This window comes from Hypanus sabinus, chromosome 28 (assembly GCF_030144855.1).
Source record: "Hypanus sabinus isolate sHypSab1 chromosome 28, sHypSab1.hap1, whole genome shotgun sequence".
NCBI lineage: Eukaryota > Metazoa > Chordata > Chondrichthyes > Myliobatiformes > Dasyatidae > Hypanus > Hypanus sabinus.
The window spans coordinates 24,417,873-24,435,621 of NC_082733.1; the positions used below are offsets into that span (position 1 = coordinate 24,417,873).

The 17,749-nt window shown below is 42.1% G+C and overlaps 1 protein-coding gene across 11 annotated transcripts in view; it reads right to left on the reverse strand.

Annotated features, from left to right (window-relative positions):
- atp8b4 (ATPase phospholipid transporting 8B4) overlaps window positions 1-17,749 on the reverse strand; it is a 302,360-nt gene that overhangs the window by 93,868 nt on the left and 190,743 nt on the right. For all 11 annotated transcript variants that reach the window (XM_059952733.1, XM_059952732.1, XM_059952731.1 and 8 more), the window contains one exon: window positions 17,241-17,302. In XM_059952733.1, coding sequence (XP_059808716.1) covers window positions 17,241-17,302 — 62 coding nt within the window. The remainder of the gene's footprint in view (window positions 1-17,240; window positions 17,303-17,749) is intronic.

Consider the following 17,749-nt stretch of genomic DNA (forward strand, 5'->3'; position numbering starts at 1 on the left):
AAAAAATAAATTACAAAAAAAAAATTACTTTGAACTTCACTGCATTCCAATTAATACATAGTTTAAGAAGATACAGAAATAACAAAGAAGGGAATAAGTGGTTTGTATAGGTTGTGTTAGTATTAATATTACCAAAAATTTTAATAAACTATAAAGTTGCAATAAATTGAAAACAAAAGACCAAAGTGTGCTGGACCAAGACTCAGCAGGTCATGTAGCATCTGTGAGAATAGAAACCGTCAATGTTTCACATTCGAGACCCTTCATCACAACTGGATGAAAACAAGTTTGTTTTGGACAGCAGAGAAGGTGGAGAAAGAGTGGTGGAACAGAAGGAACATCTCAGGCAAGGCCAGACCAGATGACTTAATGTGCATTTAAGTACCAGTTAAGATCAGATTCAGTTTTTTTGTTTGTGCAATATGTTGCCAGTAGTAAAGCTATAAGATAGTCCCGTTGGCAAAACTAGACAAAAAGAAAAGTGAGCCAAAATGATGACAGGTGGAAGTAAACACGAGGAAATCTGCAGATGCTGGAAATTCAAGCAGCACACACAAAATGCTGGTGGAACACAGCAGGCCAGGCAACATCTATAGGAAGAAGCACTGTCGACGTTTCGGGCCGAGACTCTTCATCAGGACTAACAAAACGTCGACAGTGCTTCTCCTTATAGATGCTGCATTCCTCCAGCATTTTGTGTGTGTTACAGGTGGAAGTAGGTAGTTTTCATACAAACATGAAAAATAGTAAGTCAAAGTTGGAGAATTTGATATCAGTTCCTGAAGATGGAGGATGGGGTGTTGTTCCTTAAGCTAGTCATAGGCCTCATTGTGACAATTCAAGAGGGCACAGACAGAAATGGAATTGGATAGGGAATTACAATGACAGACAACTGAAGCTCAGGGTCACTCCTAGAGACGGATCACAAGTGCACAACAAAGCGGTCACACAGTCTGTTCAGTAACATCGAATGCAACAGATTATGTTGTAAGGAATGCAAGCAAAGCACTGCTTCATGTGGAAAACTCAATGAAGGGAAGGCAAGCACTGAAAGGACATGTTGCGCCTTCTACGATTGTTTGCATGGGAATGAGTATAAAAATGGACTATAGTTTGCGAATGAAAAGGACCAGAGTATCACAAAGTGAATTATCTCTTTGAAATGTATCTGATAACTCAAACTAACTTATTTATTTTTTCTTCTATACCTAATTCTGATGAAAGGTATTAACAGTTTCTTCTTCCATATTATGAAGTAATATTATTTTGGGACTATATTGTACAAATCCTTTACTGTATTTAAACCTGCTGGTGAGGATAACTGCAAATATTAAATAACTGCTGGCCACTCTCGTCCAACCTTATAATACATAGTATCAGTTACCCAAAGAAAAATAATATTATTAAACAAAATATGTTTTTAATTCATATAGAGCTATGGAAATAGCTTTCTTATAAATTAAATATTACCATACACCAAATTGGAGAGGCAAGTTCAGATGTCTGATAAGCTCGGATTCTTCCAGAAATTAGATTTCTTTTCAAAGGGCAAGGTACATTTATTATCGAAGTACGTAAATGATACACAACCTTGAGATTCATCTCCTTACAGGTAGCCACAAAGAAACCCAATAGAACCCGTTAAAAAAGACCGTCAAATACCCAATGCGCAAAAAAAAGTACAAATTTTTGCAAGCAATAAAAAGTAAGCAAATAACATTCAGAACTAAAGTTCATGAAAGTGAATACACAGCCAAGGGGGAAGTCACAGCCAATCCAGGAGCCCGTTAGTTGTAGGCCCAAGCCTCAGTTCAGCACAGAGATGAGTAAATCTTGACAATCAGCGAGCTGAACACTAGCCCATCCCTCGCTTCCAGCCCCAACACCCTAACCTTTTCAATCTGGCCTGCCGCTTAGATCAGTCAAGCCTTATCCAAAGTAAATTCATTATCCAAGTACATATATTTCACCATATACTACCTTGAGATTCATTTTCTTGCAGGCATCGTGGAAAATTAACACAATTTATGAAAAATTACTAATAACAAAGACTAAGAAACAACCAACGTACAAAAGATGATGACTTGAGCAAATAAATAAAGAATACAGAATTGTGGAGCTCCCCTTGAAAGTGAATCTAAAGGTTTCGGAGTCAATTCAGCATTGAGGCCAGTAAAGTTATCAGGCTGGTTCCCAGGGCTGATGGATGTAGGGAAATAAATGTTCACGCAGTGTACAAAGACATTTTCGAATCTAACATGACGGATGATCTCACATACTTTAGTTTCTCACAAAGGACTAAGTATGTTACTACTTCCTGTCTACCCAGCAATGGCCAAAGAACTTCCTAAATCATCAGACTAAGACAAAAAATGTAATTGCTATTAACACACAACAGATCTATCAGCTGTTGAGTCTACTATTCAAGGAATACCAGGTTGTACAATTTAAATCATTTGCGGTTCCATGATCATCATCGTCCTCAGAGCCTCGGCGACCACTTGCTTCCACTGCGATCTGTTGGCAGTCAAACCTCTTGCAGCTCTGTCAGTGAGGCTGGTCACTTCTTGATGTTGTCGATCCAGGTTGTCCTCTGCCTGTCTTGGCAGCGGCTTCCTTCTACTCTGCCTTCAAGCATGGTGCGTTCCAGTTCTTGAGATATGTCCAAGATAGTGAAGTTTCCTTTGGATAACGGTTTCCTGAAGTATTGGTTCCAGTTCCAGTTCAGAATTTTTTTCAAATGCAGCTCTTTTTTATTTGGTAGGCCTTTAATACTCCCAAGATTTACTGGATTGAAACCCATTCGTGTAAAGTTGAGCCCGTATCATTCAGATCAATGTTGGCAAGAATGGTAATTGTTTCAACTCCTGACCCAGAAATTATTCTGCAAAACTTTTGTTTTTGTGTGAAAGCAGCGCTCTTTGTGAAGTTCACAGAAATAAAGGGGAGCAAGAACAACAAGTGTGAGAGCTAAAGAACAGTGCCAACAAGTTCCTGCTGTGTAATGCAATGCTGGAACTGACATTGCCAGCTTCCACACAGTATTCTCTACTGGTGTGATACAGGATGCCACAACTCTCAGCATGAAGCACGACATTGTAGCCAGCGTTCAGGAGACATGCACACTGCAAGTAACACCTCTCCAGTTATTGGAATGAATTTCTATTGAATGAAAGGATACTGCAGTGATGGGGCAGTGTGGGCAGGGGTTTGGAGAAATCTAGACAGGCTGATGAGCACTGTATTCTTTTAGGAGTTGTGTGAATAATTTTACAGCTCTGTAACTTCTGTGTGTAATTTAACTGCTAAGTATTACTCTTTATGGAGGCAACTGTTGAGTTGAACAATTAAAAATAATGAAAGCAGAACAATCATGGCTCACACGAAATTTGTTTCATGTAAGGTTTAGGCAACATAGAGCATCTAAATTTCAGAGAACCCATTCAGTGCATCTTTGTATTGATGAGTTTTCCTGATCTTGTGGTGATTGAGTAAGTGGATGCAAGAAAACTTATTTCTTGCACACAAATTTTATCACCAAAACTTCTCAATTTAACAAAGCTTTATTTGCATTCTCAAACACAGTCTTAGTTTCTGTAGTAAACCATATAATGTACTAGCCCATGGTTTCAATTAAGTAAATACTTTTGCTCAGAGATCAGCATGAATGAGAAAGGTTATCTCTTTGCTTTTTCAAACAAAGCATCATCAAACAAAGCTGAATGAAGATCCTCGTGGTTCCCTCCAAATCATAATTTTTGGTCTTGAATTCTAAAACGAACCGAGGGTATTTATTTTAATTACATCAATAACTGGCTTGTATTCATTTGTGCGGGAATGCTGCAGCACTGCCAAACTAGCTAAAGTTCTGCCTGACGAAGGGTCTCGGCCCGAAACATTGACTGCTCGGTTCAACGGATGCTGCCCGATCTGCTGAGTTGATCCAGCTTGTTTGTACATGTTGATTTGACCACAGCATCTACAGTGTTCTTTTTGTTTACTGCCTGGTTTAACTTTATGCAGGTGGAAATGGACCAGGATGCTCAAACACTCTTCGCACATTTCCTTCCATGGGAATGCACTGACACGCTACCCCACTCCAATGATGAGAGGCGGGTTTTAAGATGAAAATCCCATGCTCTACTGTAGCACAATGATGCAGGAGGTATATCTGCTGCTGTACAGCTCCAGTGCCCCGCATCCTGAGCACACTGTCCCTCCCTGCACTCCTGCACTACCTGCATGGAATACTTGGAGTTTTCGTATCCTCCCTATACCTAGGCCTCTGTAGCCTCCTCGCAAATCTCATTTGCTGGTTCACGATTAAGTGGCTGTTTAAAATGGTAGAGAACACATCAGAGGATAATGGGTGGGAGAAGGAGACTGATAGGATGCTCTGTTAACCCAGCATCGACTCTACAGGCCGAATGATCTTCTTCCAAGCCACACACATACACAAAATACTGGAGGATCTCAGAAGGCCAAGCAGCATCTTTGAAAAACAGTAAACAATTGGGCGTTTTGTGCCGAGACCCTTCATCAAGACAGTCTTACTCTGATAAACTGAGGGAAATGTTTCTCAGTCGCGCTCTGAAGGATCTGAGGAAGGGTCCAGGCCTGAAAAGTCGACTGTTTATTCTTTTCCATAGATGCTGTCAGGCCTGCTGAGTTCCTCCAGCATCTTGTGTTGCTTGGGTTTCCAGCATCTGCAGATTTTCTCGTGTTTGTGATCTCCTCCTATGTTGTTAAGAAAATGAGGTGGCAACGAATGACAGTTTCCACTGAGATACGTTTTTCTCAGCTTTTCAGAGCAAGACTGACAATATTAGTGCCACCGAGCAGCACAGCTTGAGCAACAAACACAGAACGCTGGAGCCTTGATGAAGAGGAAGAAAGAGTCAATGTTTCAGGCTGAGGCCATTCATCAGGGTCAGGGGGTGGAGACGCCAGAATAAGAGGGTGGGGGGGGGGGAGTGATAGGTGGAAAAGACGATATCTGATAGGAGGGGAGAGTGGACCATGGGAGGAAAGGGAAGAGGAAGGGCACCAGAGGAAGGTGATAGGGGAACAGGGGAGAAGGGAAGGGGTAAGAGGGGAGCCCGAATAGGGAATGGGAAGGGGTGGGGGAGAAGAGAAGGAAGCTCCAGGAAGTTGAAAAAAATGGATGTTTGTGCTGTCAAGTCTGAGGCCGCCCAACCAGAATATGATGTGTTGCTCCTCCAGACTGAGAGTGGCCTCATCGTGGTAGTAGACGTCATGGACCGACAGGTCAGGATGGGAATGAAGAGTGGTATTGAACGTTCTCCCTGTTATGGATGGAGTGAAGGTGCCCAACAACATGAATTATTCTGTTGACAGCAACTTGTACCAACAATCTAAACAAGGCCTGATATAAGCTTATGAAATAGCACCATATCTTTTGCATAGCAATTGCTTCTTTCCAGGCTTGATATCAAGTACCACAACTACAGTTAAGTCGCATTCTCTTTTGGATCAAAGTTGGCCAGTTATATTGCAAGTCAGCTGCCTCCAATTATGACTTTGGTCCTCTCAGTCCTGTGGCATGGCCTGAACTGCTGGGCATTTCCTACAATTTTTACATGTCCTTTTGTTTGTGTTCTTGCAATTAATCACCCTCAATGGCCTATTAAAGCTTTTAACCACAGCAACCACATCCTATCAAGAAAATTTGCCTTATCCTCACCAAACCTCCTTCACTCTCTTTTCCAGTTCAGCAAAGGATCTTCAAATTGAAACAATTATTGTTTCCACTTCCACAAATGCTGCACAATCTGCTCAGCGTCACCAGCATTTTCTGTATTTAAAAATTACTAAATTGAGGAACAATGGAGAATTATCTTCTGTTATTGTATAATTTCTACACACTGTGTTTGCAGCAAACGTAAATGCTAATTAGACCAAGGGTGCACATTCAGATTTGAACAATAACGTCAAGGTAATACAGGAATGGCAAGGGAATGTCAGCTAATGACAAATTTCCTTTATATTGAGTTTGAAGTATCTGGAGTAAAGTTACAAAAGAAGTTGCAAACATGGAATTTGAGCAATTTAAGAGTGTGGCATTATTTGACTGCAAAAAAAATTGAAAGGACAACAACAAGATTAGTGTACTAAATCCCTTATTTGCATTCATTTGCAATAATGTTAAACATGCTGGGTAAATTAATTTTCATTTTCCTTTTGTAACCTTTAGCTGATGTAAGCCACGAACGAGGAAGGATTTTGTTTATTACTCAATCCTGCTAGCACGGAGAAAGTGGTGATGGAACTCAATGTCTTGTCAGGATGACTAATGAAGCTTCCAAAGATAATTAAATCTGAATTTATACAAGGATCCAAAAGACCGAACATGTCAGGCTTTACGGAGTTGTGGTAATTTTTTTTTTAAACTGGTACTGATTTTTATTGCCTTAAAGTGAACACAAGTTCTCAAATTGAGATCTGCATTATGCATCCAAGGTAATTAACTCATAACAAATACACTACTGGCCCTGTATGACCCTAATGCATAACACAGAATGGAAGTCAAATAGAAGTTGTTTATTTTAAATGGAAATGAACTTTAAAGGCGGAAGGCTAAAAGTGTTCACCACTGGCTCCTGCATCAGCTATGGTTGTGGACTCACTTTCGTAAACTTCAGTTCTGAATCCTATTTACTTACTTTTATTGTTTGCACATTGGGTTGGATAGATTTCTTTCTTTACAAATGGGTTCTATTGGGTTTTTTTGTTTTGCGGCTGCCTGTAAGGACACAAATCTCAAGGTTGTATATAGTATACATTCGATTCAATTCAAGCTTAACTGACATTCAACCGTACATGAATATAAGCTGGCCAGTGGTGTGGTAGCATAGGCACTGGTCTTAGAGGCGAATGGTCCCGGTTTCAAATCTGGATGGCTTCTTGCATGGTTTGCATCAATGCTGGGTTAACGTTTGAGCAAGCAAATTGGACTCATAAAAAAATGCTGAAAAAACAAAGGCAAGTTTGCCACCCAGTGTGCCACAAGGCACGGAGAGGAAAACAACAACAACATACATGAATACAGCCAAATGAGACATTACTCTGGGACCAAGGAGCAAAACAGAATACCAAGTCGCACACAGCACAAAGCACACATAGTGCATCCGAGATAGCATGCAAGATAATACAGCTATTAAAAAAAGGAATAGTCCAGATCCTGACTGCAGAAATCTGCAGTCAACCACAATACAGCTTCTTTTGTCAACTGAGGGGCAGCAGTGGGCACTATGGCGGAGGGTACCATTCTCCTGGCAGCTGTAAATACACAACATCATGGCCTCAGGCCCTGAGTCCATGAAAGCCAGTCAACCACAATACTGCTTGTCTTCTACTGAGGAACTAGACTGCACACCTCCTTGACTCATTGCTTCCTCCGAAGCCTCTCTGATACAAGCAGCAGCACAATCTTTAAGATGGTGTCGCGTACAGCAGCTGTGTTCAGAGCTCCATTCCAACTTTACAGTGTACTGCTAATTTCTGCGATTTCCTATGCATTTCTCATTCAAGTAGCTGATGGTCACATCAGATACGACAGACTGACTCTTCTGAACATCGGGAGGAAGGCAGTTGCCCACTACGCTACACTGGGAACCCCTGCTTGAGTGATCAATGTGAGGCCCATCGACTGCACGCCTGCTACCTCGGAAGCAGCACCGGTGGCGAGGGAGAAGGGCCGGCGTCCTAGTGAAGTTGAGACAGCGTGCTAATCCGCTGCTGCTCCCTAGCATACTCCTGGCTAACGTTCAGTCCCTGGGCAATAAGTTGTGCAATCTGAGAGCCAGAACTTCCTGCCAGCAAAAAACAAAGGAATGTAATGTTTTGGGCTTTGTGGAGACCTGGCTGACAGATGGGATACCAGATCATGCCATCAAGCCCTGTGGGTTCTCCCTGTTCCAGGCGGACAGGTGTAAAAACCTCTCCAGGAAGAGTAAAGGAGGTGGGGTATGCTTCAAACTCAATGATGTGACCCCCAGTACATAACTACCCTCAAATCCTTTTGTTTCCTGGCTCTGGAGCTGCTGTGTAGACCTCTCTGGCTGCCCAGGGAGTTCATGGCTGTTATTATCACAGCTGTGTATATTCCGCTCCAGGTTGATACTGACCTGGCTCTCAAGGAACTGTACGAGACCATCAGCACCCTGGCGACTGTACACCCAGAGACTGCCTTCATCGTCGCCGGTGACTTTAATAGTGTCACCGGCTAAAGTCTCTCTGAAGTTCTCCCAACACATCCAGGTGAGCGCACAGGGAGTTAGCACACTCGACCACTGCTTACGCAATGCTTACAAAGCGCTCCTTCGCCCACCCCCCCCCCCCCCCCCAATTTGGAAGATAGGATCACTCCTCCATCTTGCTGCTGCTGAGGTACAGGCAGAAGCTGAAACAAGAGGCAGCCATGGTTAAACCCGTCCACTGTCCACCCGTCCAGCACCGATCGGTCTCCATGCTACAGGACAGCTTTGATGACATCAGCTGGAATGTCTTTCATGATGAGGATGTCTCCAAGTTCATGGAAGGTGTCACGAGTTTCATTCGGAAGAGCATCAACGATGTTGGCCCCCAGAAATCAGTCAGGGCCTATCCAAACCGAAAACCTTGGATTAACAGTTCCCACCATGTGACACAGAGCTTACGTTGCCGGTGACCAACAGGAACTCAAGCTACGACCTGCGCAAAGTCATCATGGCAGTGAAACAATAATACGGGGGAAAGATTCACAATCACCTCTCCACCAACAACACACGCAGCTTACGGTAAGGTCTGCACACCAGCGTGGACTTCAAACCTAAATGCAGTGGAGTCTCCAACATTGCTGCCCCTCTCCGAGATGAGCTAAATCTTTTTTACGCTCGATTCGATGCTGCCAACACTTATGAGCCCCTGAGGAGAGCCGGTGATGTGACCTGCAGCTTAGTTACCTCTGAGGCTGAAGTACACAGGTGTTTCCCACAAGTAGACAGTCACAAGACTTCAGGAGCAGACAGCTTCCCAGGGCGGGTACACAGAATATGTGCGGCACAACTGGCATGTTTTTTAAATTTTTACAGACATTTTTAATTTCTCCCTCTTCCAGCATAGAGTGTCCTCCTGCTTCAAAATATCCACCATTGTTCCTTTACCTAAAAAGACCAAGGTAATGTGTCTGAACGACTGGCATCCTGTTGCACTCACCTCAGTAATAAGCAAATGTGATGACAGGTTGGTCAAGGACTACATCTGCAGCATGTTGTCACCCACACGGGAGCCCCTACAATTCAGCTACTGACACATCTGACTGACAAATGATGCATTAGCCACAGCTCTTCACTCTGTCCTTGCACACCTGGAGAAGAAGGATGCTTATGTGAGAATGCTGTTCTTGGACTACAGTTCAGCATTCAACACCATAATTCCCTCCAGCCTCAACAAGAAGCTCAGAGACCTTGACCTTCACCCTGCCTCATGTAACTGGTCCTGGACTTCTTGTCTGATTGCCAGCTGGTGGTAAGAGTTGGCTCCCTCACCTCTACCCCTCTGACCCTCAACTCAGGTGCCCCTTAGGGCTGTGTCCTAAGCCCTCTCCTTTACTCTCTGTATACCCATGACTGTGTCACCAACCACAGCTACAATTTGCTAATTAAATTTGCTGACAACACTACACTGATTGGTTTCATCTCAAATAATAATGTGGCAGCCTACAGGGAAGTCATCACCCTGACATGGTGGCGTCAAGAAAACAACCTCTCCGTCAATGTCCCAAAAATAAAGGAACAGGTTGTGGATTACAGGAGGGATGGAGGCAGGCTAACTCCTATTGACATCAATAGATCTGTGGTTGAGAGGGTGAACAGCTTTTAATTCCTTGGCATACACATCATCGAGGATCTCACATGGTCTATACATACTGGCTGTGTGGTGAAGAAGCACAACAACGCCTCTTTCACCTCAGACGATTGAAGAGGTTTGGTATGGGCCCCCAAATCCTAAGAACTTTCTACAAAGGCACAATTGAGAGCATCCTGACTGGCTGCATCACTGCCTGGTACGGGAACTATACTTCTCTCAATCGCAGGACTCTGAAGAGAGTGGTGGGGACAGCCCAGCGCATCCGTAGATGTGAACTTCCCACTATTCAGCACATTTACAAAGACAGGGTGCGTAAAAAGAGCTTGAAGGATCATTGGGGGACCTGAGTCATCCCAATCACAAACTGTTCCAGCTGCTACCATCTGGGATACGGTACCGCAGCATAAAAGCCAGGACCCACAGGCTCTGGGACAGCTTCTTCCACCAGGCCATCAGACTGATTAATTCCTGCTGATATAGTTGTATTTTTATGTTACATTGACTGGCCTGTTGTACATACTATTATAAATTACTATAAATTGCACATTGCACATTTAGACGGAGACGTAAAGATTTTTATTCCTTAAGCATCTGAAGGATGGAAGAAATAAAGTAAATTCGATTCAATTCAATTCAATCTGCACCAATCCAGCTCCTTCTCTATCAATGAACAATTCGCTGATGGGGTACACCTGTGGTACTTTAAGTTCTTAATGTCTAGCAGAGTCTTGTCTAAACAATATGTCTAAAAAGGAAAGTAGCACCCATTGTTGACCCTGTAGAAGATGCCACATTCGAACGTACCGCCATCTTACAAACTTCGATAATAAATGTACTTTGAACTTAATGCATTTTGCACAGCCTTTCAACTTACAAAATTTCACTCAATTAAATATCTTCCAGGAACATATCCACTTCCTGGGTCAAGGAATAATGTATCAGATCTCATCTATGTAGGATTGAAGTCCAACACAGTCAAGTATTTTGAGTTATTAAGTAAATAATATTGCTCCTATTCCAAAGCTGTAAAAGAGAATTCTCACCAACTACCCTAAATTGCATCTTCCTCTTGCAGAGGTCTCTGAATGGATAATATTACAATAATATGCCCTGCATCAACAAAGCCCATCCAACAGATACTGCAAATTTACAAGGATTGAATTGATTGCTCACAGCCTCAAGGGTAAAGCATGAAATTGGCTCTGACCCAGCCTCTGCTCAGAAGGCGTGACATAGGCACATATGCCCATTTGCATATTGTTTCTCCAACAATCAGTTAACGCTTTGCAAAGTAGATGTAACCATCTGGCAAAGAACACTTTAAACACACCATCAACAAAGAGATGCTGACAAAAGCAAATTTTAATGACAGAAGTTGTGCAATCAGACCTTGAAGTCTTAATTAGTAGATCCTTGAACAGTTTTCATCAGCTGGAGATCCCTTCACCCTACTTTTTCAAAGAGGAGTTTGAAGTACAGTCGGCCCTCTTTATCCGCGAACTCCGCATCCGTGAATTCTACCAACCACGAATCGAGAAAACCCGGAAGTGCTCTTCCAGCACTTGTTGTTCGAGCATGTACAGACTTTTTTTTCTTGTCATTATTCCCTAAACAATGCAGTATAACAACTATTTTACATAGCATTTACATTGTATTAGGTATTATAAGTAATCTAGAGATGATTTAAAGTATACGGGAGGATGTGCGTAGGTTATCGTGGATCGGGATCAAAAAAAGTCATAAGTTCTCTTACTAAGTAAGTCAGAACAGGCACATCTGGTATTATTTAGCGTCAGTTAGTCAAACGTTTGTCTTAGTATATGGTATATATTTTATCTATCTATGCATATAAAACATTTAAGAATGTATGTTTCAGCGCCAGGCTCGGGAACGGAAGTTCCTGAGTTCGATCCAGTGACAGACCGCTCCTGAGTGCGCTCTCCACCATGCCTGGTTGATGTGGAGGATCAAAAACCCAAAACCCAAAAATAAAACCACTTTGTTGCTTAGTAATAATTGTAGCTTTCATCGGGGCAGGGCCTTTCTCACTTCATCCTTTAAAATTGTTCCGATCGTTGACCGACGTAGCCTAACACTTTTCCGATGACGTTTCACCTCTTTCCAATCGCTTTATTATTTCCACTTTATCTTCAGTCGTGATTATTTTCGTGAACAGAAACACTGCGGATTCAGAGCCACCGCTGGGTCCTAATGTCCACTGTATTAAGATAGGTTGAATAAGGGACTTGAGCATCCGCAATTTTTTGTATCTGTGAGGGGTCCTGGAACCAATCCCTCACGGATAAGGAGGGCCGACTGTAGTTGGAGAAATCAGATATCGACAATGTAGTTTGGGGAGTGCCAGACTGACAATCCAGAACTCACATAAATGTAGATGATTAGAACTTCCTGTGAGGTCCTTGCTACTGTCACTCAGAATCTGTTATCTTGAAGGACTCCAGCAATAAAGTGCTAACTTCCTGCAGCTCTGCTGGGAAACCTATATGCTGAACCTGTAATAGACCAGGTGTAGTCTGAATGACTTCTTTCACTTCAACAGAAAGGTGAGGATCTGAGGGAGATGGGCCTCAGATAATTTGCATAGTTTTCAATTAATTGAGCATTTAACTATTTTAACTTTTGAATATATTCATAAGTAGCATTTATTTAATTTAATTGTTTTACAGGCTTTTTTTTAGAGAAGATCAGGAGAATTAGCTTGAAGCAAAAGTCAGCCATAATTGAATGGTAGAGTAGAGTTGATGGGCTAAATGGCCTAATTCTACTCCTCTATCTTATGGCCTTATGATTTTTATTTTGAGGTACAGCTGGTAACAGGCTCTTTCATTCCAATGAACCTGTACCGCCCAATTAGATCCATATGTAATAAGCCTACTGACCCATACATGTTTGGGACTTGGGAGGAAACCAGAGCACCTGGAGGAAACCCACATGGTCACGGGGAAAACATACAAACTTCTTACAAACAGTGGCAGGAATTGAACCCGAGTCACTGGTGTTGTACTAGCATTAGGCTAACTGCTGTGCGACCACACCACCCGTATCTGATATTATGGTCATACTGTATCTAATTTTTGATAGTTTTAAAATATTTTTCACTACCTGTCAGTGTCTTGTGACAGTATGGGAACCAGCTCCAAAGATCAAATTGCAGTTATAGGTTGGAGGGTAAATGGAAATACAGAGTTCATATTACAATTCACATGTTCTTACGTTTGTAGGCATACATGCTTGCAAATATTGAATAGGGTGGAGAAGAGTATAAAACAGACAGCTCTCCTCTAGATCCCACTTCTAGAGTTTTAATTCATATGGCAGTTGCTGAGTCTTACCTCCTGCAGCCTACTCCACAGAGCAAGCATCCGATGCAAAACTCAATTCCACATAACGTAAAAGCTGCCATTCTGAACAGGCTACTTTTAGTTACTTATTTGCTCTCTCTTCCATGCCCCACTTGCCCACAGTACCAATTCCCATCCCAAAACAAAAGTTCACGACTCATCCCCTTAAGTACCTCGCTCCTTGAGTGTCTACGCCACCCCCTATCCTCATTCCCCAGCTCAGTGGTGATCCTCAAGGTCAGCACTGTAGGTACTTTCCTCCTAATGAACCCTTTGCCACACTGACCTATTATAATGCTTCAACAGATATGGACACAACTTTTATACAAAGGCCTCCAGCTCCAAATTTTCCCATGAAAGATCTCCCCCCTCGGCCACATCACCAAACACCCAAAAAATCTTATATATTTCAGTACAATCATCTCTTAAACTTCACGGATCGTGTAGACTAAACCTACACTGTCTTTCCATATGAAAGCCTTGCCACTACAGGAGTCAATTCAGTTGACCTTTCCTGAACTGCTTTCCCCATAACCTATGCGGGAGAGCTTTTAAAGTGGAAAAGCCATTGCACTGGGTAGTTCCACTTCCTTGACCACAGAGTCCAACCTAGATACTCAGCACTGACTCATGCACTCAACGGGGTCAGCATTATGGCAAATGGCTTTCAGCAGCCTCAGTACAATAATGCGCGCAGTGTCCCAACTGTTGTCATCAGCACTGCTCGCCTTTACTATCAGAACTATGATGTAATAGAGGGGAAGAAATTCTACATTTTGAAGAACAGTCACTGGGTATATTTAAAGCAGAAGTGGATAGGTTCTTGATTAGAAAAGGCGTTAAAGATTACAGGGAGCAGGCAGATGAATGGGATGGAGAGGGATAATAAACCAGCCACAATGGAACGGCGGCATAGACTCGATGGGCTGAATGGCCTAATACTGCTCCTATGTCTTATGGCCTTTCAAACACTGCCATCCACACCTAGCAATGCTTGATCTATTTCCTACAGGCCTTTGCTCTTGCAAGGTCAAGTCAAGGGCATAAGATGCATTGTTCCTCATATATTGTCAGATTTCATGACCAGAATTCTCACTGACCTACCATACAACGACTGGCCAACAGTCTTCTACAGATGTTTAGGAAACCACAAACCTGTATGTTCTCCATTGAATGTCCAAGTGTCCTCAACTGTTCATTGGGGACAGTCAATCTAAATGTAGACGGTGGCCCCAAACTTACTAAAATGGGAGCACTTGATAAAAAGAAATGGAATTTTTGAAAAATATACCACCTTAAAGAAGTTTAGACAAGGTAAATACACAGCGGAAACAAACAGGGAGGAATCATGGGATTAATAGAACATGGAATGCTTAACACAGATGCCCTTGAAGTCAGAGACAGTGTAATTTAAAAGGAAATTGAATTTGTATTTACAAATGTGAAAGAGGTCACGTAAAAATGAGGGAAAATTAAATTAGTTGTAATTGCATCAGCATAATCACCACAAGCTGATCAGTGGTCATCCTGAGGATGCTTTACCCTACATTATCATCTCAATACCTTCTAATAATATTATTTGAAATTCATTTTGGAGCTAAAAGAACTAAAACAAACTGATTGATAAATAAATTTTACAACTAGCTGGGAGTACAAGAGTGTGAAGGGGTGGTAAATTGATAAATACTTACCGAACACATCTCATTTATAAAACCTCCACAGTCACTCCGGAAACAAATGCCAATTGACCAGGAAGTACATCCACGTTACCATGAAAGAAAATTTACTTCATTTTCATGCAGCAGTTTCATTTTATCATCACTGCTGCAAAGCTTATTCTTCGCTGTTTCCAGAGAGAGTAATTTCCTAAACTCCACTGAGAAACCTTGCAAATAATTAACTAAAATCTAAAAGTACATAAAAACTCAAAGATAGAACAATGCAAGGAACAGGATTCTCCGTTGAAAATCATTTTCTCAGTGAGTAAACAAGTCGATATTTCTGGATGGCTAACTAAAATTTAGCGCATTCCCAGCTCGAACAAGAAATAAGCGAGGACATATCTGTAGTGTTTTTATTCTCAACAGAGACGCAGTTTCCAGGCCAGTAGCCTCCAACCTGATGGCATGAACATTGACTTATCTAACTTCCGTTAATGCCCCTCCTCCCCTTCTTACCCCATCCCTGACAAATTTAGTTGTTTGCCTGTTCTCCATCTCCCTCTGGTTCCCCCCCCCGCCCCACTTCTTTCTCCTGAGGCCTCCCGTCCCATGATCCTTTCCCTTCTCCAGCTCTGTATCACTTTTGCCAATCACCTTTCCAGCTCTTAGCTTCATCCCACCCCCTCCGGTCTACTCCTATCATTTCACATTTCCCCCTCCCCCCACTACTTTCAAATCTCCTACTATCTTTCCTTTCGGTTAGTCCTGACGAAGGGTCTCAGCCTGAAACGTTGACTGCACTCCTCCCTATAGATGCTGCCTGGCCTGCTGTGTTCCACCAGCATCTTGTGTGTGTTGTTGTTTGAATTTCCAGCATCTGCAGATTTCCTCGTGTTTTTTCAACTGATGTTGGATGAGGTCATAGGTAAAGGGTGAAAGGTGAAATAGTAAGGGGAAACCTGAGGGGGGAGATTTTCGTTTAGAGGTTGGTATGAGTGTGGAATGAACTGCCAGCAGAAGTGGTGGATGCGGTTTCGATTGTATGATTTAAGAGAAGTCTGGGTAAGTACATGGATGGGAGGGATATGGAGGACGATATTGCAGGTGCTTGTCGAATTGACTAGGCAGGTTAACAGTTTGGCATGGACAAGGTGGGCCGCAGAGTGTGTTTCTACACTATGGTGCTCGATGACTCTGCAAGAAATACAACCAGCTGATATTACTGCAGAGCAGGGTAGGCTGACCAAAGACAGATTGCGAGGCTGCTGACAATTTCTGTTTTAGAATCAGGATATTGGAGGTTTTTGACCATTTATAGCTGATGTAAAAAATCCTCAAAATTTTGCTTTAAATCTTTAAATAATAATGCTTTAAATAATGCTTTAAATCAATCACCTATCAACATGTGTAATATTAATTATAACAATGGAAACACTCAGCAGGTCAGGCAACATCACTGGAAGAGAAGAATTAACATTTCAGATTGGAGACCTCGCTAAGAAGAGTTCTGCTGTGGGACTCTGACCTGAAGCGCTAACTGTTTTTCTAATGCTGTCTGACCTGCTGAGTGTTCCCAGCATTTTCTCTTTGCATTTCAGATCTCTATCATCAGAAATCTTTATATATAAAGACAACAGAGAACTGAACCCAGCTGCAATACTTGAAGTTTCTTATTGCATTCATTTCTTAAACCATTATTATCAGATACGGAAAACTCATATTAAATATGAATGCATTCATTATTGCAATATCATGGGGTTCACATGAATCTATACCTTGAGTTTTGTGTCATATCTTCTTAACCAAGGAGGAATGTTTTTGTAATGGTGGGAGTGCAATGAATGTTCACCAGTTTTGTTCCTGTGATGGGGAACAGGTGTGAAACAAGGAAGATGGATGAGGCAGACTGGGTGTATAGAATCTCAAGCCTCAAAGAATGACCGGTGATCTCTGAGACGTGCAAAATTCTTCTGAGTATTTATCGGGTGGATGCACAGATGATGTTTTCTTTAGCCAGCCAGGGTTTCAAGGATCAAGGATCACAATGCGGAGAGGGTCAAGAAAAAAATACAGCACCTATAGAGAACTGACTCCGAAGAAATTGTGGGAGCTCAATTGCAAAGCCAGAAACGGACAGGTTTTTAGTATATTGTGGAAATCAAGGGGGTTATGTGGTTAATGAGGCACTGAAGTAAAAGCTTTTCTTGTAATATCTCTTTGAATGGTGGAGCAGGCATGAGACACCCAATGGTCTGCTGCTGCTTCTAGTTCTCTTGTACTTACACTTACAACACAGCATCTGGTTCAGAGCCACCTTTGCTAGAATGAAAAGTGATGCTGTACTTACTTGGAATTGATGAGCACCTGAGACTGCCGATTGTTGACTTGATTATCACACCTGTAGCGAAACTAAAAAGTGAAAAATAACAATTAATTCAGTGACAAAGTTTAATGTCTTTTTAATTAGGAGATAAAATACTTTTATAAAAAAAAAACTTCCATGAATTAGTTATGAAACTGTTGAGGCAAGTTAACTTCTCACCCGCTGTCCAATTACACCATTTTCTGCAGATGAGGGTCAAACCATTAACCCCCAAATTGCCAGATCCTTCACTCTGCTGAAGAAACAAGTAGACTCCATCTTACAACTAAAAACACAAAATTCTGGCAGAACTCAGCAGGCCAGACAGGAGGAGGTAGTGACAACGTTTCGGGCCGAAACCCTGATGAAGGTTTCTCAGAAGGTCTGGCCTGCTGAGTTCTGCCAGCATTTTATGTTTTTATTTATTTCCAGCATCTGCAGATTCACTCGTGTTTCCATTTTACAATTGCTAGTTTATTAAGTTACTGCAGTAT